Here is a 21,695-nt window from a genome sequence, read left to right as displayed (position 1 = left end):
AAACATGTGTTTGCATTTTACAGCAAATTGTACCACAAACTCTCTTGAAGTGTTTCAACCTTCAATCCATTAGAAACATTGTAATTTTGTTAATAAAATCAAGTGAGTGATAATCAAAAAAAGTTATAAACTACAAAGATGAAGTTCTTATTCAAAACCAGTTACAGCGTGAATATTTAAAAAAAATTTTTTTTTATATCCTAGAGCTTTGTTTGTTTGTTTGGTTTGGTTTTTAGGAGGACGATGAAAGAAAGGAAACAAAATAAAAGCCATAGACATTAGTGGATTAATAGCTTTTTACAGATCTTAGCTCTCTACAATTTTTCAAGCCAAACCTAAGAATTAAACTGTCGCACAGTTAATGCCAAGGCACTTATTCTAGGGAACTATTAAAAATGGTACTTTTGCCTGGTGAGAAAGGTTGGAATGTTCTAATACAGCCTTTTTGCATTTTTATGAGCCTAGACCAGGACAGAACATTTCTTTTGCTTTTGTGAAGTTAATCTCCAGCATCTTTGCTACTGAAACTTGTGTTTTGTTTGAACAAATTATGCACTCAGGTGTTCAGTTAGCACAGAATTGAAAGGAAAAAACAATATTCACTCTAAATGAAGGTATATGTATGCATGCATGTATATGTACATGCGTATACATGTGTTTGTGTAATGCATGAAGGTATGTATGATATGTATGAGTGTATGTATGTTTAATGCGTGTGTGTAAATGTATGCTTGTGGTGTGAATGTGACTGTGTATGCAAGTATGTATATTTCTTTTTATAGAAAATTTCCTGCCAGAATACTTGCTTAAAAAGAAACTGATTCACAAAATGACATTAATATAATTCCTAAATATCTCCTGGGCCAGACTTGCAATTTGCCAATGCAAATGTTTGACTCCAACACAGAGAAGAGTTGAGACGTAGGTTCCCCAACTATCTGGCTGTGTTCACAGCCTACCAGCATGCAAAGAGAGAGTAGAATGTATCTGTCAAGCCCTGTCTGCAGAAAGGTGCCTGCTGCCTGATTGTCTACTTCACAGGCATGTTCCAGCAGGCTCTGCCAACCTGGCTCCCTGACAGTGCCTGTTCATTTTCCTGTCGTAGCATGCAGCAGCATTTGTACCACTAGGGTTGGACCACACAGTGTTATCAGCAGGAGCCAAAGCCTTTTCTTGTTCAAGGTAATAATGAGATGCACAAAGAAATGGCAGGAAGAAAGGTGACAAAGAGGCAGGCCTCCAGGGAAGAAAATTAAGGAATGCTTGGTGCTATTCACAAAGGCTAAGATAAGACAACCCCCACCCCCACCCCACCCCCCACCCGCTGCTTCTCTCACCCCTCGAAACTTTAGGACATACATTTAAAGAAAATGATAAGTTAGAAGAACTTTTTAGTTCTAAAATGATTCCTTTCGTTCTAAAATGATGAATACTTTCTACTGCTCTGTAGGCAGTGCAGAGAAAGTTTTCCAGGGGAGTGTCCAAATTGGAGTATCTGAGCTGAGTGAGTCTGAGAGGCAGGGAGCCTTCTGTTTTTTTTTGTTGAGAATCATTCTGGAAAAAGAAAAGAAAAACAAACAAACAAACAAAAAACAAATACAAAACCCAAACCAAAAAAAACCCTAGAACTAGAAAGTACCTTAGTGGCTGGCTATTCTTCCGTTTTCTAACATATAACTCTCTAACTGTCAACAAGTCCCTCTTAGATGAGAAATATATGGGTATGGCATCTTCAAAGTTTAGGCTTAACAGTCAGCAAGCAAAAGCTCTCGGGTTGGCAACATATTTGAGTTCTTCTATCAGTCAATCCCTAGAAGGGATTATTTAATGAACAAATAATTTCAAATACCATCAAAAGCCAAACACCTAAGGAATGAAAACCTAGACAGGCATATGAAGAAGGTGAGCGATTTGAAGCTTGAATAAAGATTCTAGAGCTAGAGAAAGGAGCTGAGTCCGAAGCAGGCAAGTATACAAAAAAGAAAGAAATTTCTATTATTCTTCCCTGATTTACTGAGAACACTGTGTATTTCCAGAAAAGAAGTCAGTCTGAATTTTACTGCCGTCTTTTCAGAATTGTCTATGCCTTCAATGACTGACTTCTCTCAGAGTAACACTCACAAATACTTATACTTACTTTATATAGCATTTTGGTAAGAGCTAAAGAAAACAGGAGAGATCCAGACAAACTACAGAAGGGGGATTAAAGGAAGACACAGACTCACTTAAGACAATTTCCTGTGCTAGCTTGTTTCTCCCATCTTCCTAGTCTTGTTCTCCATCATTGAAAACTTGGTCTTTTGATTATCCATTAGATCTATAGATTTGACTGTGCTGCTCTCAGACAAATCTTTAACACAGCCTACAGTGGGAATTTGCTGTTTCTCCATGAAGCAGAAAGTCTGCAGGGGACAGGGGGAATACCCCAATGCAGCAGCTTCTGCCAGAATAATCTCCACAGCTCAAGTCATGGGTTCTGTTGGCCTGACTCTCATCTGCAGTGAGAGAATCGCTCCACTCAGGACTCAGTCATCCCCTCTCCTACCTGTAGAGGAGGTCAGGTTGTGGCAAGTGCTGAGTGACTTGCTGGGTGTTTGTGCCACTCACCTATGGGATGACCCACCACCTGTTCAATTAGAACTTGTTTCTTGGTTGTTTCAATGATTTATAATTGAGGATGTTTCCCATTGACCCCCTTCCCACTGAGACCCATCCAGGTGAACTGGGCTAAACATGTTTTGTCAAAAAGCTCTTTGGAAAAATGCCCATGTGCTGGCAGTTAGTCAAATCTTGAAGTGGCACTGATGAAGTACATTGAAACTAAGAATGACTTCACAGTCATTGGCATTTTTAGCCTCCTACAGCCTGGTAATGTTCAAAGAGAAGAAAGTTGCAAATACAGTGGTGAGTACCACTGTGTTCTTTTGCTTCGTTCTTTAGGAATCTTCAGAGGTATGTATCTGAAGCTGTGTGCTCTACTGAGTTCATTATGAGGCTAATAATTCTACCTGACTCACCAATTTTCCCTTGAAAACACTACTGTTTTAGTTTTATTTCTGTTGCTATGATAAGAGACCCTTACAAAAGCAACTTAGGGAGAAAAAAATTCAGATTATAGCTCCAAGATATAGTTTATCATTGTGAGGTAGTCTGGGCAGGAATGCGTTAGACTAGTCAGAGTCAACAATCAAAGGCAGAGGGCAATGGATGAACACCTGTGGTCTTGGTTGCCCAGATCAAGTTTTCCACTCATACAATACATGATTAATGGTACTATAGGACATTGAAGGGCTGCCATGCCCTGGCTGAGACTTTCTGTGCGCTGCTGTCTGCCAAGTCACATTCTGCAGTTTTTCTAAGAACAAAACATCCTGTTGAAGATGTGATGCCCCAGGCAGGGAGTTTCCACTATACAAACCATTGCCCCCCAGTTGAGTTCTTATTTGTGTTTTTCCCTCCCCGGTTTGGTGTATAAATTGAACCTGCTCAGTAATAGGTTTAGCATTCTCTCTTAAGGAATGACCCGAGTCTGTGTCTTCCTTTAATCCCCCAGGCCTACACCTGAGCTCACTACTGTGGAGGTGCTGGCGTTGTCATGGTGCAACCCACAATGGCCTATCTACATTCCCACACCAATTAATTTAAGACAATTTCCTATAGAGTTGCACACAGGACAACCTAAGATAATCAACTCCTCACTGAAGCTCTCTTCCCATGTCATTCCAGATTGTATTATATAGACAATTAGAATTTCTTCATATAGACATACCAAAATAAGTGATTATCTATTTTAAGGTATAAGTCAAGTTATTTAACCAATCTCAAGCCCCTGGGTAATTTAAGTAAGCTGAAAATCCATCCTTTTTAAAAAATGCAAAATGTAAAATGGACTCTAAGCCTCTTTGTACAATCTGTTCAGGTTCTCAGCTTATCAGAAAGTTGTAGGGTTTTGGCAGGTATCTTGAGATAAGATTTTTTTTTCAAGAAGTGTTCTAATCACATTTTCTGGAATGATAGAGAACTCAAAGGCCAAAGAGAATCACAGACCCAGACCACTGCTGAGATTTTTCTTATCTTGTTAGCTTCCTCTGGCTCTCTGGTAAGGGGCCTGTAGATGATTACCTGAGACAGAGAGAAAGTCATCCACTGAAGTGATGTCATCTACAGCCTCAGTGAGCACTCGGACCTGCTTTTCCCACTGGTCTTTGAAGACATCCATGTTGTCCTGAGCAACTTTACTCTGTGGTCGAGCAGCTAGTGTGAGGGCAGCATTGATGACCTGTTGGGTAGAGAACACAAGGACAGGGTGTTCACATTCTGCAGAAGGGAGAGAAACAGGTCAAAGCACACATTGGAACCCCAGACTTTGAAGTTACTGCAGATAACTGCAGATAAATGATTTGTCAGAATCCAGCACAATTAAAAACAGAAGAGATAAAGGAAGCTATTAGCCACCATTATGTTTTGCTGCTTCTTTTGGAAAGATAGTAATTAGCCTCAGGTTTCAAAAAGTATTTGCTGGACAAGTCTAAGTTTTTTTTAGCACAGATGTTGCAAGAAATCTATCCCTTGCTTTCTGCATGTGCAAGCTCATAATTTACTTGTTGAGATAAGGTAAATAGATTTGGAACATTTAAACCACAACCCCAAACAAACAGAATGAAGTCAATATGAGTAGAAATGAGGATAATTGCCTGAGTCCACCGAGTGGCTGGGATTTCCTTTTTGAGAAAGATAAAACTTGAAATGCTTCAGGATTGACAGTTACACATGTTCCAATTGGGAAATGATGGCTCTAGAAGAGGTTGCCAAAGATGGCACAGTGGGTAAAATGACGTTGACAAGGGACTAAGTTTGGATACGTAGAACACATGTAAAAGACCAGGAGTGGCAGTAGACACCAATGACCTGGCCTGACAAGGAGCAGAGGAAAGGTATCTCTGAAGCACAGTGATCAGCAAGCCGATCAAAATCTATGATCTTCAGATCTACTGAGAGACACACTTGATTAAAAACATATAATAATAATATAGAGACTAATAGAAGTGAATCTCTCTTTGGCGTCTACATGCATGTGCACACATACCTACATGCAGGTGCATACCCCCAAAACTCCAGAGCGAGCGAGCAAGAGTGAGTGAGAGAGAGACTAAAAAGGAGAATAAGAGAGAGAAAATATGAGAAAGAGAATAAGAGAGAGGGTTTGTGTATAGAGGAACCTGACTGTCAAAATATCAAGTGACTTTGGAAGCCAAATAAAGGGCACTTACCTGGGGACACAGGCTGTCAATCTGGGTGGCTGCCATCCTGACTAATTTCACCCCTTCCTCATTGTTGGAGATGGAACAAGCCAAATTGGCAACCTGTGTGGAAAAAGATAAAGTGAAAAATTGAGCTGAAAGAAAGCAAAAAAAAAAAAAATTGAAGAACTAGGGGGAATGAACTTGTACTTTTCAGAAAGGTATCATCCACTTCTGACATCCCATCACCAAATAATAAGGCCACTACTCTGTGCCAAACCATTGGATACTACTTTTTGAAATTAGGCATGCCTACCAGAAGACCAGCCAGCTAATAACTAACTACTGCTTCGATCCCCAAGCATATATGAACATAGAATTTAAATGAAGTACTTGGGTCATTTCTCTCCTTTCCCCTACCCTAGCTTTTGCTAGTGATCTCTTGAGTCTCAAAGAGTCGACATCCAATAAAGACTCCTGTGATCTTGGCTGAATCCACCCTTGACTTTTTCCAGTGAGGGAAATACTACACTCGATGTTTTGCAATTCAGAGATATATTATATGCTGAATTAGAGCTCTTTACAAATGGAATCCACCTTTGCCTAAAGTTGCCAGTCTGCCAGTCACCCAATGCAGTGCACTTATGAGCAGATAAGACCGATGTGAAGAAAGACTGTATGGCACACCAGGCACTGATGGAATACATAGAAAGTAGATGGTCCAACTCTACCATAAAACCATACATACTTGAATTTTCAAAAACATTGAAAAGTCCAAAACAACTAAAAACAAAACAACAACAACGACAACAACAACAAAATTCTACTGCCCAGAACAAGCAGCTCATTTTATTTATTTATTTATTTATTTATTTATTTATTTAATTTGTTTATTATCAAGGAATGAGAATTAGTAATACTAGATGAGGTTGATTGGCTAAGGTCAACAGTACACAACGTTGCCATTAAAAAGCTGACCCATCAGACCAGGCTGCTGTCAAGAAAACAGGAAATTGTGGATTAGAGAGGCTAAAAGGGAGGACATGGTCAGTGAAGCCTTGGTGCAGCATAAATAGAGCAAGGTGCTAGCAGAGGGATAGTGTCCTGGTACCCCTGGGCCACATGCACTTTGTACTCAGAATGTCTCTGCTCTCTACCTGGCAGATGCTCTAATGCTTGAAGAAATTAAAATGAACCACACATTTGCATAATTCCTAAGGGGAAGGAAACCTGAGGTGTGTCCTGCAGAAAGGTATGTAGAATGCAGTAGAAGGCTAATCTCCCTGCAGCCACATGACTTCTTTGAAGGCAGAGGAATGTTTCCTGATCAGTAACTGGGAAGGCATTTATGGTGAAGAATACTTTCAAAGGTGACTTCAATACACCATCATGGTAAGAGTTGCTTTTTGAAGATTAGTAAGAAAGACGAAAGATACAGTCTATTACAATAAAATAAAAGCTGCCAAAATCACAGCTCCAATGAGTTACGAAGATTATCTTCTAGTTTCTTGTAACCTGTATTTAAAATTCATCTGATGGCTTTCACTATTATACTTACTTTTTGAGATAAATCTGAGAAAAGTATGATGCCTCACATTAAGGGACACTAACGCCAGTGGACACAAAGTTTTTGAGAAGTTGAGGAACCCTAAGGGCTTTTTACAGTCCCACACCCTCCTTACAGCTTCCCCCTCCCATCTGGGGTTAAGGCTAGACCAAGTTTTATTCTCCATCCATAAGAACATCCTTGAGTAAAAAGATTCTCAGAAAACCCACAGAATGTGCTGACTAATAGTTACCTGACCATCTGGAACATCCCAGGTAGAGGTCAAATGCCTGTCATGATCTGCCCATGCTTGCTAGCCAAGAGATTTAAAGGTCAATATGCATAGCCAATAGGGTTGAACTGTAACCTTGATGATGTAACCTGTATCCCTAAAAAGTATAAAAATGACTTGTAATAGCTATTCAGGGTCATCTTATAGTCACTTGCCTTGAGGGACTAATTGGCTTGAGGGACTCCAATGTGCAAGAAAATCAACCTCTTGTTTTGCATTGATCTGTGTCTTGGTGTCTCACTTGGGGGCTGCTCGAAGTAAGTATCATTGACTTACTTCGAGGAGTCTTATAAAGTAACATGGAGACTAATACTGAGGTATCTCGGTTTCAGTTTTTTGGCTATATTTAATTGTTTCTACACTGCAATTTGGTAAGCATTTGTGACTTTTGTATATCTTTTCAAAGATTTATTTCACTTTTAATTATGAGTATGTATGTTCATCTCTGTATGGATGTGTGCACATGAGGGTATGTACCTGCAGAAACGAGAGGTATCAGATTCCCCTGGATCTGCAGTTACAGGCTAACCACCTTCAAGTGAGTGCTAGAAACCAAACTTAGTCTCATAAAGATCAGTACAAGTCTTTACAAGTTAAACCATATTGTCACCATTTTCTGTATGTTTATTCATTGTACATTCCAATTGACTAATTCGGTACCCAATATAGGTCTTTGATATGTGTTAACTGAATTGCTAAAGGATAACTGTTAATATGAGTTTGTACAAGTGGCTTTATACAATAATTTGGAATATGATTTCTATTTAAGGTACTGAAAACAGAGTTATCACTATTTGGCTAAAAAAATTTCCCCCATACAACTTCTGATCCGTTTCTACTCACTCTATAGTATTAAACAACATTTCCTACATTATAGTTCTTGATGTGAACCCCAAATTCAGACCTCCTTGCTTATGATAGCCCTAGGAAAATCAGAATAGTATGGATGATCTTTTCGGAAACATTTATTGACTTAAGTTTGGTTTTCTAATTTTAAATTGATTTCCTTCACAGTGATGTGGAATAAAACTTTATGCCATGAGATATGGTTTTATGTGATTTTTTCTTCATTTCACACTGGCATTGATGGCCATTGACCTATGAGGACAAAGGGAATAAAGTGGATGAGCAGGGTTTCAGAAGGCCCATGAGGACAATGGAGATGAAGACACTCTGGGATCAGCCTCAGGGAGAAAAATCAACTTTATTCAGGGTGAATCAACAATTGTATAGTTTTAGCGAAAGAGGTAGAAATATTGAGGGTGGGCAAAGGTCATTGGCCAAAGGCTAAGGTACTGAGATACCTCATTAGCATGAAGAGGCATTCCAGGAATCTTGGGTGCTTGCTGAACCTCTAATCTCACCAAGACATTTCACGGGTAGAAGATATGGGTTTTTGTTAGCTATCCAGGCAAAATCAAAGAAAGAGAAGTCCTGCTAGTGAAGGGAGCTCCCCATTTTGTACTGAGCTAAGAAGGCTATCAAGACAACAGAAGATTTTGACCTTACTTAGCAGGATTCAACATGTGACAGCTGTATCATCCATCCTTGGTATATGAGACAGAGTTATTGTCACATTTTTTTTTAAAAAACAGCCTTTAAGGAATGTTGCATGATACCAACATAAAAAAAATGAAAGTACTCTAGAAACCAAGCTTGGGTTAATATTTTCTTCCATCTCATAAAAAAAAATCAGCACTGTCAATGAAATAATACCTCTGATTCCTGAATGGCTATAAGAAAAAGGGAGATAGAAACAAGAACCAGATGGTGTGTCTCATGGAAAGGCATGGAGAGAGTTAGTGTTGATTGTCAACTTGACAGAATCTTGTATCACCTAGGAAACAAGCCTCCAGAACCATCTGTGATGGATTACTGAGACTGGGTCAGCCTCTACACGTGCGGATGAGACAATATCTGGATTAGTTTAATTGAACTGAGAAAACTCACCATAAACATGGGCAGCATTGTTCCCTGGGGTTGCACCTTCCACTGGAATAGAGAAAGCTAGCTGAACACAAGCACTCAGGCTTCTTTGTGTTCTTACTGTGGCTGCACTGTAACCAGCTACATTAAGTGAATGCCACCATAACTTCCCTACCACAATAGACATATCCTGGAACTGTGACCCAAATAAATCCATTCTCCCTTAAGTTGCATCTGCCTAGTGTCTTAGTAACCACACCGGGTATTCTAGCAGCATCAAGAAAAATAATTAAGGCATCAATAGCACCATCTATAAAACATTTTCTCCCACCCCCCTAAAAAAAGATCTAAAACTGATCAGTTTGTATAACATAACACCGTATTGATACCCTGAATAAAATAAGCTACAAGCATATACAAACATGTAAATCAATAAATGTATAAATTAAAGTTATAAAGCTAAAGAAACTTCAGTGTTGTTTAAATATGGGCTGCTACTATAGAGTTATTTAAATTTAAGAAGCATGATGATGCTTTATTGATTTCTTAAAAGAGAGATGGGAGTAGGGAGATGGCTCAGCAATTATGACTGCTTAGTCATTATTGCTAGAGGACCTGAGTTATGTTCGTAAAATCCATATCCAGAAATTCACAGTGGAAACAACAGTTCCAGGAGGATCTGATGCCTTCCTCTGGCCCCCAAATGCACCTGCACTCAGATGCAAATACCTCCTCCATACACCTACATAGTTATTTTTTGTTTATTTAAGAGATAATCAAAATGTTGATGAAAATAATAAAATGGCTAGAATTTACTTATGTTAATATGAAAAGAAGAAATTGTTGGGGGTATAAAATAAATAAGGCCAGCTAGCTGTTCATAATTGTTGAAGCTGTGTGATACATGATGACCTAGTATACAGTGTCTACTCAATACCTTGAGGTATAGTGTGTGTGTGTGTGTGTGTGTGTGTGTGTGTATAAAATCAAAAAGATCTGGCAATTTTTTTTACTTCTCTATGTATTAAACAATAGCTTAAATAGAAATTAAGTATTCCATTATTACTACTTAGAAATTGAACAGAAAAGTATGAGTAGGGTTGGAGTTGGAGTCTACATAGGAGTGATTGTGCTAGTCAAGTACAGAAAGGAGTCATGACCTGACCAGCGCTGGTTGTCAGCTCCCTAGAAGAAGCTGGCCCTAGAGGGGTTTGGAGCTTAAAACAGCTGGACTCTTTCAAAAGAAAGAAATGCAAACCAGGAAAATTCAAAGGGTAACAGACTTTTCTTCTTGTAACTTTTTTTTTTGTTTCTTGCCCTTTGTTTAAATAAACTCCATTGTGACTTCAGGCTAAAGAAGATGCTCACCACCAAACAGAACCTGGCTAGAGGGACAGAGTTGGCAACACTGGGCAAAAACAAACAGCTGGCAATCTCCACTGTTCTCTGATTATTTATTCTCTTTAATTTCCACAGATCCACAAATCCTAAGTTTGGCAGCCTCTACTCTGCAAAGTACTCCTATGTTTAATTCCACTTAAAATCAGAATTATATTTACCTTCTATTGTATTAGGAACCATGCTGAGAGGATTCCAAATAGCAGGCTAAGAACTTCAATATCTCAGAAGGCAGGGTGTGTGCTTGAAACTGGTCATAGAAGCCATCCAAATCCCTACCTTCCTTGTTTTATTGTGGCTTGCATTCCTCTACTTCTCCCTCAGCCACGGACATTATCATGGCTCTGAACAGACTTCCATGTACTTTGATTTTTACAACTCTGTCAGCAGATGACCTGTGGCTTAATTTTTTTAGGTAGCCCCTAATGCAGTAGTTCTCAACCTGTGGGTTGCAACCTTCAACGCTTTCACAGGGGTAATCTGAGACCATCAGAAAACACAGATGTTTACATTATAATTCATAACAATAGCAAAATTGCAATTATGAAGTAGCAATGAAAATAATTTTATGGCTGGGGCTCACCACTACATCAGGAAATATATTCGAGGGCCATAGTATTAGGATGGTTGAGATCGACTGCTTTAATAAGTAAGGTAGCTTGAGCCTACTAACACTTCCTCATCAGCCTAAGAATGAGCGCTGCATGTAATAAATGCCTCCTAACTAGTCCTGATCATCTATTCTTTAAGTACAAGTTGAATGAAATCAGAAACTCCTTGGTTGAATAAAATACGCTATTTTTTTTTTTGAAGAAAGACTCATCACTATGGTCATTTTAGCACAATGGGACTGAGACCGAGAGAATGGAAGGGAAACTAATGTCACTAGACGTTATAAAACAATGAGAAAAAAAACATACAATAGACCATGAGAAGAGTATAGACTGCAGCCCTAAAGACATACAATCTGATTAAACTTAAGTCAATTTTGGATCCGACATGAGTCAACCAAACAGGTGAGATTATAAGATATCCATGTCCCATTGGATCTGGTCTTTTCTTTCCAGTTCTGACAGTTACTGAGACAACAGTTATCCACTTTCCTGGAGGCCTAGAAAACATTCAAGTTTATCATAGGATATTAAATTTGGAGCTATTAAAATTGATGTTGGATGCGCCACAAGCATGGTGGGCAGAGCTGTTTAGTGAACTGATTGTGTTATATCCACACTGAAGAGGAATCCACCTCAAAAACTTATGAAAGAGAATCGAATTGGGAAGGAAAGGATGAAAAGGCTTGAGCCGGAGTTTCCTGTGTGGTGCCTGTGCATGAGAACAAGCTGTCTTTGGGGAAAGGAAGAGGCTTGGCAGCCATAGTTAAATTATGTGCTTGATCTTAGGGAATCTGAGGCATTGGGAACTATGCTCAGATGGTAAAGAGTTTACTGTGTAAATAAGCTGTGATAGCCTAGGGCCTGCAATCACAACACCGTGGAGCTGGGCATACATGCAGCTTGTTGTCCAGCTGGTCCAACTCAGTCAAAGAGGTCCAGGTTCAATAAAGTCAATAAGGCTGAAGGAGACATCCTAATTTGATACCTGATCTCCAAAATCACACACACACACACACACACACACACAAAGACACACACACACATACACACACACACTCTAAATTTAGCAATCATTTCTATTAGCTCAGAACTCTTCAATGTATCGTAGATAGTTCAGATAACTGTCCTTCAATCTTTCTTCACTGGCTGCTCTGTTAGCCAAGTTTTCTTTCTGTTCAGTGATTACTGTACTCTTGTCTTTACTTGCAACACACTGGATAACCAGGTGAAACAAAAATACAATTATCAAGGTGAAACAGAAAATAAAATATTAAGGAAAGCTGGTGTCAAGTTTTCCAAAACAGTAAGTTGCCTTCTGAACTCAGTTTGAATCATGATTGGCAAGTACACCCTAATGTTTTACTTAGCAAAACCAGCTTGTCAACATTTCCAAGACACTCATAGGATGGTGAAGTGATAATAATTAAAACCACATCAAGGTTTCATATACAAATATATCATGAACATTTAAATGCAAGAATACCAGTTTGGGGGCTAGAGGAGTAGTTCAGCACACGGGAACACAGAATGTCCTTGCAGAAGACCCAACTTCAGTTCCTGTCATCTACACTGGGTGGGTCACAACTAACCCATCAGCTTCCAGGGGCTCTAGCTGATGAGTGACATTCACAGGTGTCTGCATTCAACATGTGCATACATACATACAGGTATATACACTGGATGTGAATATAAAAAATAAATCTTGAAATAAATGTGAGGCTTATTTGAACACTAACAAAAATAAAACAAGCCAAAAGTCAGTATGGCTGTAAGACTACTGTACATTAATTAAAGACCTCAACTTATAATTAGACACTTAACTATAAAGAGAAAAGAGGTACATCTGAGTCACAAGAATATTTTCTCCTTTTTCTGGCCCTGGAATTTAAATTATGTGTTTAAATATTCTTTGTTTTTGTTCAATTCCAAACACTGAACATAACACATGCATTCAACCTGCAAATGCTTTATCATGTTTTAATTAATTTTTATACGTTTAGGTATCATAACCATGTCTTAAGAAGAGCTTACATTTGAAATGAAGGAAAGTAGCAACTCTGAGATCCATAAAGCACTTCCTCCTTGTGTTAATATTTCACCATCACAGTAAATTTGAAGATAAGAATGAAACTGTTTACAATTAAAAGAAATGATGCACAGTTAGTCTCATGCCCATCTAAAGCCAGAGAGAGGGGAGAAATCCACAAGAGAGGTGAAAGAAATACCAGGTACACATTGCTATTCTCTGTAAACACACCAGCAAGGAACACTTAGGACTGCACTGGAAGCTTTATCTGCTTTCCTGCGCTGATATAACCTGCTATAAGAAGGACTCAATATGGATTTCAGCTTGCACCTAGAAGTCAAGGTCCTTATAATTCCCCATCCGTAGCTGTGAAACTATTCACAATTGAAGGCTACAAAGAAAGGGAGAGTTGGTTTTCCTTAGCGTAGTCTCTCTTATGTTGACCACATTCTAGTGGATGTCCCCTATGCTCATGCATATATGGGTAGCCCTAATTAGATTCAATGAACAGGTAAGCATTATTCATGTAAAGAGGAACCTCCATTTGGGTGAGAAGACAGAGCTTAAGCTAGTCATTCCATGGTATCTGTAGGGATTGGTGCCAAATACCTAAACAGAAGTGGTGACCTTCTTCATTCAAACTATTCACGCCATAAGTCATCTTTAGATCACTTAGAATGCCTATCACAATATAAGTGTTGTGTAGATGGTTATGAGACTCTATTGTTTATGGAATAGTAGCAAGAGATCTACTTGGGGATAGAGATGGCTCGGGAGTTAAGATAATTTACAGCTCATTCAGAGGATCCATAGCATGTACTTCACACCTTCCTGTACCTCTACCTCCAGGGATGTCTGACATGCTCTTCTGGTCTCTGTGGGCACTCCCTACATACATGTGACATGCACAGAAATACACATGCATACACATAAATAAAAATAAACCTTTGTTTTAAAATGAAAAAAAATCTGCTCATGTTTAGCATAGATGGAATTCTTTCCCTAGTATTTTGGATCTGTGTTTCATTGAATTCTTGGAGACTAAACCTGTAGATACCGAAATTAATGTGTAACCTGTTTAAAAAGATCATAATTTGATGGGTATTGCTGAAGAATGAAGAAGAAGCAAAGATAAATAGTGATGGGTTTTCGAATGAATAGATGGGCAGAGATCAAGAACTCCTGCTGTTCTTACAGAGAATTCTAGTTCAGTCCCAAGGTCCCATGTTGGGAGGCTCATAGTTCCTGGTCACTGAAGCTCCAGAAGACCTGATGCTCTCTTCAGGCCTTCACAGGCACCACCACCACCACTCCCATATACACATCAATAAAAATAAAGAATAAAGGAAATCTAATTTATATGCAATTATTTGCCTATTTTAGTATAACCACGTGCATAACATAACAGACAATATCTCCATGTCTGTGGATGCTACTTATCTTGTCTCATTTTCCATATATTTTCAATTTTCTATGAAATTTTATATAGTTAATATTTAATTTTTCCCAATTTTGTTTTATTCTTTGGCAAATAAGTTTCCTCTTGTTAAGCAGCTAGTGGGTGTCACCTGTGTTTACTATTATCCATACAAAACCATTCTCTTCTGCCTTCATTTTGCCTTCTGTCAGAGGTGGAAACTCTGTGTGAGAGAGCTTCCTCTGGTGCTTGTTTGCATAGGACCAAACTGCTGGCAGGATGTTCTATTCAGTGATCAGATTTGAACACTTAATTAGCACCTTATTCCACCATCTCTTCTAGATATGTTTCTCACCATGGCATCCTAGTGCCCATGTGACTATCTATTCCATAGACATAAGCAGACATCAGAATTGTTTAAAAAGCTGCTTCCCATTACCCCAGATATACTGTCAACCCCTGCAGGGCTGAAACCTCCAATGCACATAGCTGTGATTAGGACAGCTGTTCTCAACCTACAGACCACGACCCCTTTGAGGTGCAAATGAACTTTTCACAGTGGTCTCCTAAGACCATTGGAAAATACCAGTATTATGAGTCACAAGAGTAGCAAACTTACAGTTATGAAGTAGCAATAAAAATAATTTTATGGTTGGGGGAACACTACAACATGAAAAACCATATTGAATGGCTGAAGCATTAGGACGGCTGAGAACCATGGGATTACTGGAACTCTATTACATGAAAAGTATGTAATCAAGTAAACACATAAGACCACAAGTCCTGGTTCTGCTATGGAAATGATAGAACCATTCAGCTTTCTACAGCTGCATCACACTCAAGAACACCCCCAAGTGCTATTATCTAGAGTTGGGACAGTGATGTATTCCCTAACCAACCCTTTTTCACAATTTAACACAGATTCAGCACTTGGCAGCTAAGAGTGAAATGAACCAGATGCACCATCCTGTTACACAGAACTGCAGAGAAATTCCTTTCCAGTCCCATCATTAGTCCTTGCACCCTTGTCTGTAGTTAGACACCTATGACAACACAAATCTGTATGTCTAGGGCTCCTCTGGGGTGCAAAATAGCTCCTCTGCTTGTGTTCTTGGGGATACAAGCACTTCTAGCAAAGTCGTGTGCATGCCTCCGCCTAAATTAAAGTGATCAGTCTGCCCTGGTGACTTTAATGGAGGTAATCACCAGCTCACATTCATGAACAAATTGATGTGCCTGCTTCCTCGCTGAATCACTCAGCATAAATCTATACCCTTCATATATAAAAACCTCAGTGGCTTAAAATAATGCAATAAAACATCACCTAATGCGTTCTTGAAGCTGCTTCATCAATAATGTGCTGTTATGTGAAAAGGATAGCAGCAGCTTCTTTTATGTTATCTAAAACCGTGCAATAGATGTAATCCCCTTTTAATTACCAAAGACCTCCTGAGATTTCATTATCTCTATCTTCACATCAAAGAGGTGAAGTAGCATTACTCCTTGCTATAATTTCTTTTCCCACAGTCTCATGAAAATAGTGCATATCTTTATATATGTAGGCTGAACACTGGTAATATGGGAAGTTGTCTGTAGTGATGGATATGAGTTACATTAAGTCCATCCAGTGCTCAATGTTTTGAGGAGTCTAGGAATATTTGCAGAATGAAGATCCTGATGAGTAAGTGAGAACAGTCTCTTCCCATAGCCTGGTGACAAGTGGAAGGGTAGAGTCAAGACTACAAGGTCAGGTCTAGTCATCCTAACCGTTTAAGGTTCTGTCTTTTTGCACTGAATTCCCATTTCATGAGAGTTAGGCCAAAGACCTCATTTTGTTCCAAATTGTCTTTGGGGATTTATGAAGAGTGAAATTCTTGTAGAAAGTACCTCTATCAATTAAATTCCTAGAAACATGCCAAAGTAAATTCTCTGAAGACATTCTACTCACAATGATCAATACGTATCAGGTATAGTGTCTATACAACCCTCACTACTCAACACATACTATTGCTTTATGCATTATTTATGTGCATGTGGGTGTAAACACCTAGATATACAATTAAGTATACAGATATACATTAATATCTATCTTTAATGAAGCTTCCAGCTGATCACTACATCTCCATGAGACTTGGCTTGATGCTTGCTCTCTTTAGCCCTCCACAGGCACCACTGCCCCACATACATGCACATAAATAAAAGATAATGTCCTCATCCTTGAGGCTACCGTGGGTCCCATATAAGATGCGAACATAGGAATATCACTCCCAGGCAGCCCTGCTGTCCTAAATTTTCTTGAATTCCTGTCCTTCTGACTTTCTACTTTCCCGAGTCTTACTCTGTATGAGCAGTAATCAACCAACTAGAATCCTTTGTGGAAAAAAAAAAACAGTAATTGTGTATGTAGTAACGTAATATGGAAGCTGTATTTCTTTATCCTAGCTAGTTCCCAGTGGTAACTTAGATTTTTTTTTAAAGCTTCACTTCAATACCTGTGCAGTCAAACAATATATCTTAAGTCCCTAAGCGAATCTGGCTACCTCCTAGCCACAATCACAATAATATTTACAAACATGGTCTTCCATTCTCCAGTAGGACACTATGAACTCTTTCCTGGTTCCTCTCTTGGCAGATCTCCCTCTCTCCCTCTCTCTCTCTCTCTCTCTCAATCTCTCTTTCTCTCTCTCCCTCCCTCCATCCCTCCCTCCTTTTCTCTCCTTCCCCTGACTGGCATAAATCTCACCCTATTCTCTCTTCTGCCCAACGACTGGGTGATCAGTATTTATTAACAATGCAAAGAATAAATGGTAAGAAATGTTTACACAAACTTGAGACAGAACATTGTTGACATAAGTATTACAATGCTGTGTCCAGAGTGAATGAAGATATTAGGGTGAAGAAATCACCATTTGAATAACAGAAGAATAAGCATTAACAACACAAAAACATACCTACAAAACTATTCACTAGGTTCATGTTTTCCTCCTGTAAAATATAACACTTGACTTAATTAAGATGCTCCTTAGAAACTCTGGGCTTTCCTGACAGCCTTTGAAAAAGGACATAATAAAGAATGTTCCTCCTCTAATTTCACCCTCAAATCCTTAATTTTCTTCTTCCTCTAGTTTTGTAAATAAAGTTTCACTAGCTCATCTTGTTTTGTAAAAAAAAAAAAAAAGTATTTGTCAATGTATGTATTGTCTGTGAGTGTTTTTGCACTACAAAGGCAGAGTTGATTTATAGTGACAGAGAGCATGTAGCACATCAACCAAGAAGAGGAAGTATCTACTCCTGCATAGAAAAGGACTGTCAATCTCTAGTTTAGATGGAAACTTGGACAGAATCAAGGATTCATTTATACAGGCCTTTCAAATACTCCAAAGCAGCTTCATGGTAGGAATTGAACAAAGTATAGATTATGCTACACTTGTGTCACAATTTTTTTTAAGTTAAGTAGATCAGGGACTGGGGAGATGGCTCAGTGAGTAAATACTTGCTGCCTAAGTATGAGGACTGGAGTTTAATCTCTGGAACGCATATAAATGTCAGATGGTCTTGGTGATCCATTTGTGAACATAGCAAATGGAAAGGTAGAGCATCCTAGAGCAAGCTGACTAGCCAGACTAGCTGAAATGGAGAGCTACAGGTTCAATGAAAGGCGCTGCCTCAATATGCAATGTGGATAAAAATGAGCAAACACTTGGCATCAAAATTAAGGCTCCATGCACATTCACTCATGGGCATATGCACAAGAACATACACATGCATCTACACACATATGCAGCACACACCACACATGTGATCTAAACAAATAATAAATGGAAAAAATAGTTAAGTAGATAAGAAATAGGTATGAATTTAAAAAAAACAAAATTATGTATAGTTCAAGTCTACTTATCAATATTAAATTCTGTGAAACCAGTAAAAAGTAGTAACAGAAGAGTCATTTATGGTACAAGACTTGCAGACCAACTTTTAGGATGGCATCTAAGCTTCAAACATGTTCACAAGTGGTTTGCTAGTAAACGGTCAAAGAAGAGAAAATCTAGGTTCATAATTAGGTGGGAAATTTCTCTAAATGTAACACTACTCACTCCAGTTTCATTGAACTGAACCTGGAAGATCACTCCAGAGGCCTCCTTATATTAATGATATGGCATCTTTGGCAATCATGATCTCTTTTGATATTTACTTTTTCATCAGTCTCCACATTCCAACTAACATCCAAGATAGTATCTCCATCCTAGGTTTAAGTCAAGTGCATAAATAATTTATCTATATGATCCAGAATATACTCAACAGAAGGCAGTAGCACCCCAGGATATCTAAGACAAAAGTCCATGCATTCATCATTGTAATTGGGTGCAGTCAGAGTGGGAAGAACTGTGAACACTTGCCATTCAACTTCAGAGTTCACATAAGTGGATTGCATAAGCTTTGGGAAGATGATATGAGTCATGTCCTCTACCATACAATGAAAGGCCGTAATGAATTGACCAGTATGAAAGTTCAAACCCTTTAATGCTCCCTCTCTGCCCTTCCTACTTGCAAACTCTCCATCCTCCCATTTGAATTGCATCCTATAACCTTTCCATAGCCCATGGCCCTCAACTCAAAATTCTACCTTATCTCTGCTCCTTTACTTTCTCTTCCTGTATTTCAGATCTGCTCTCTTGCCTTCTTCACGATTGCTCATGGTATTTTAAATCTCCTTTTAGTGACCCAGTGGGAATATGGGTGCAAAGTATGGTTCCACTTTTCCACATCACTTCCCTAGGAGTAAGACCACACATTTCTGGACCAGGTGAAAGCCCAGGTCCCTCTATTATCCAGGGGTAATATCATGAAACTTATTATGTGCACTTCATCTTAGGATCATTACACAGGTCAAATAAAATTATGCCAGGGCTACAGAGCCACCCCTATCATATCTCCAGAAGTCATCTCCCATATAGTGACATTCAACATTGTCCTTCTGTCAACGTCTGTCTTCATGAACTTGGTTCATGATATCTACTTCCAGCTCTCTGCTTATAGTCACCTGCATTCTTTTATATGAGCAACATCATTCACACAGCAGGCACTCTCAACTAGTTATCACACCTGCTGTGGCCAACTCCACTCCATGCCTCTGGCCTATAGCAAGGTGAAGCCTCCTGATTCCATTGACAACACATACATCAGTCTCTCATAAGCTGAAAATTTTCTTATTGAATGCCAAGCATTCACTGCTTTATTTGGATGACATGTTCTCAAGGATACCTATAAGTATGCCAGTGTCTTGCTCAGCACTCAAGTCTAAAGCATTCCTATAGTGACCAGAGATAGGGTCACAGTAGTGTCCAGACACTAGACAGCAGAGTTAGTTCAACCTGGGAACCCTGTTGGAAAGGACCGAAGCAATGAAACCCTTTTTTTCCTTCCAAGGTGACCCCCTAAGGGTCACCTCTGCCTCACTGAGCAGCAGATGTAGCCATCACAGTACAGAGCCATAGCCAGGCAAGGTCACAGATGCATCCTGGCTTCATTCTCTGACTCTTGGGAGATCATCACTAGGTCTAGATGGAATAAGCAGCTGTACTTTTGCAAGAATTCAGAAACTCACAGCCAAAGTTATTCTTGTCACTAATGCCCATAGGATCAGTCCTACCCCCAATGACCTTCAAATGTGTAGGAAACTTAGCAACTTTGTACAATAGAATTGCTTTGCTTTCATCCTTAGGAGGTCTTCATTTTTTTCTTTCTATTTTTTAGCTGAATCTGTTATCTAACTGAATGGCCATTTGTTTTGACCTTTCAGTTTGCTCAGTGATATAAAGCTAATGATGGCATTCTGACTAATATTTCCAGAAAAGAGTGAGTAATGGGGTAATTCTATGCATCTTGATTCTGTTTAGCTTTGTGCTTTCCAGGTAGGCCGCTCATTTCATTAACTTAGAGCTTTTACTTCAAATATTCATGTTCTCTCGTGGAGTACAAGCTTATGGAGCATACCTTGCATGCCTACATGGGGGAGGGGGCTATAAAAGTATTGGAAGATCATCAGTTTTAAGTACATGATAACTATAAGGATCCTTTTGACAATCCTAGAAGCCTAAGTAAATTTTTTAAGTGTTTAATGCTACTTTTTTCACCATTACAGGATAAGTTATGTACTTACAAATGATTGTCTCAGTAACATTATTTTATGTCTAAATAGTAAAATGTGCTCATAAGCCACGAAAATGTATACAGGTGTGATCTTCAAGCTAAAATGACCTTACCTTTATAACAAATGACTAAAACACATACTGAAAAATGATATGCTACCTGATACATAAGGTCAAAAATTGTTAACTCACCACAGTAACAAGTTTTTTGGCACCAGAAGAATAATGGTATCCTAAAATATGCAGGATGTATAAGTCCCTATCAGTACACTAGCTGCTCTGAGCATGCCTGTCCTCCTGATAGCCGTTGCCTCTTATTCTACTATCTGTGCTCACTCCTTCCTCCTCTCATCTCTGCAAAAGAATCTCTCACCTTTGCACTCTCACGTGTTTATTCATATTTACTCAAGCCTGTTATCACAAACCATGATGTTACCAGACAAAAAGCTTGTTCAAAAATATTAGCAGTTTCAGCGACTAAAATGCTATGAAGTTGAAAAAATATCCCAAAATTATATCATAGCCTTTTAAAAGCATCCACAAAGAATCTATGCAAAAATCCATTAGTGGCAGTATCTCTAGAATATGGCCAAAAGTCTCAACCATAAACTTAGAAGAAAATAAGAGTCTGAGATGAATATTTTGGGGTATGATAAGAGCTATACTTTTTATGTGTAGGGCCCATATGATTTGTCATATGCCACCAGATTGGAGCCTGGATTATCTTCTGTGTGAGATTCAGATAGAACCTGACTCCTCAAATCACTGAGCCAGAGAGATGCCTCTACTGGTAAAGTGCTTGCCATGCAGTATTGAGGACCTAAATTTGGCTCCCTTGACCTCTATGTAAAAGCAGGATGTGGCACCATATGCTTATACTCCCAGCACTGGAAAGGCAGAGATGAGGAAAATCCCTGGTGCTGGCCAGCTAGCCAGTGTAGTCAATGAGGAATTTAAGTTCAGTGAGAAACTTCATCTTAAACGTAAAGTGAAAAGGAATTGAAGAAGATACTAGTGTGTCCTCTGGCCAATACACACACAGAGAGAGAGAGAGAGAGAGAGAGAGAGAGAGAGAGAGAGAGAGAGA

General features: G+C 38.9%; 1 protein-coding gene across 8 annotated transcripts in view; it reads right to left on the bottom strand.

Annotated features, from left to right (window-relative positions):
- Positions 1-21,695, bottom strand: part of Ctnna2 (catenin alpha 2) — a 1,083,974-nt gene that overhangs the window by 107,004 nt on the left and 955,275 nt on the right. For all 8 annotated transcript variants that reach the window (XM_028762290.1, XM_028762294.1, XM_028762295.1 and 5 more), the window contains 2 exons: positions 5,271-5,363; positions 4,123-4,279 (listed from right to left, as the gene is read on the bottom strand). In XM_028762290.1, coding sequence (XP_028618123.1) covers positions 4,123-4,279; positions 5,271-5,363 — 250 coding nt within the window. The remainder of the gene's footprint in view (positions 1-4,122; positions 4,280-5,270; positions 5,364-21,695) is intronic.

The sequence above is a fragment of the Grammomys surdaster genome, unplaced genomic scaffold (genome assembly GCF_004785775.1).
Source record: "Grammomys surdaster isolate TR1022 unplaced genomic scaffold, NIH_TR_1.0 133, whole genome shotgun sequence".
In the NCBI taxonomy this organism is placed as follows: Eukaryota; Metazoa; Chordata; class Mammalia; order Rodentia; family Muridae; genus Grammomys; species Grammomys surdaster.
The sequence above is the reverse complement of the archived record's forward strand: the minus strand, read 5'-3'. Positions and strand labels throughout refer to the sequence as shown.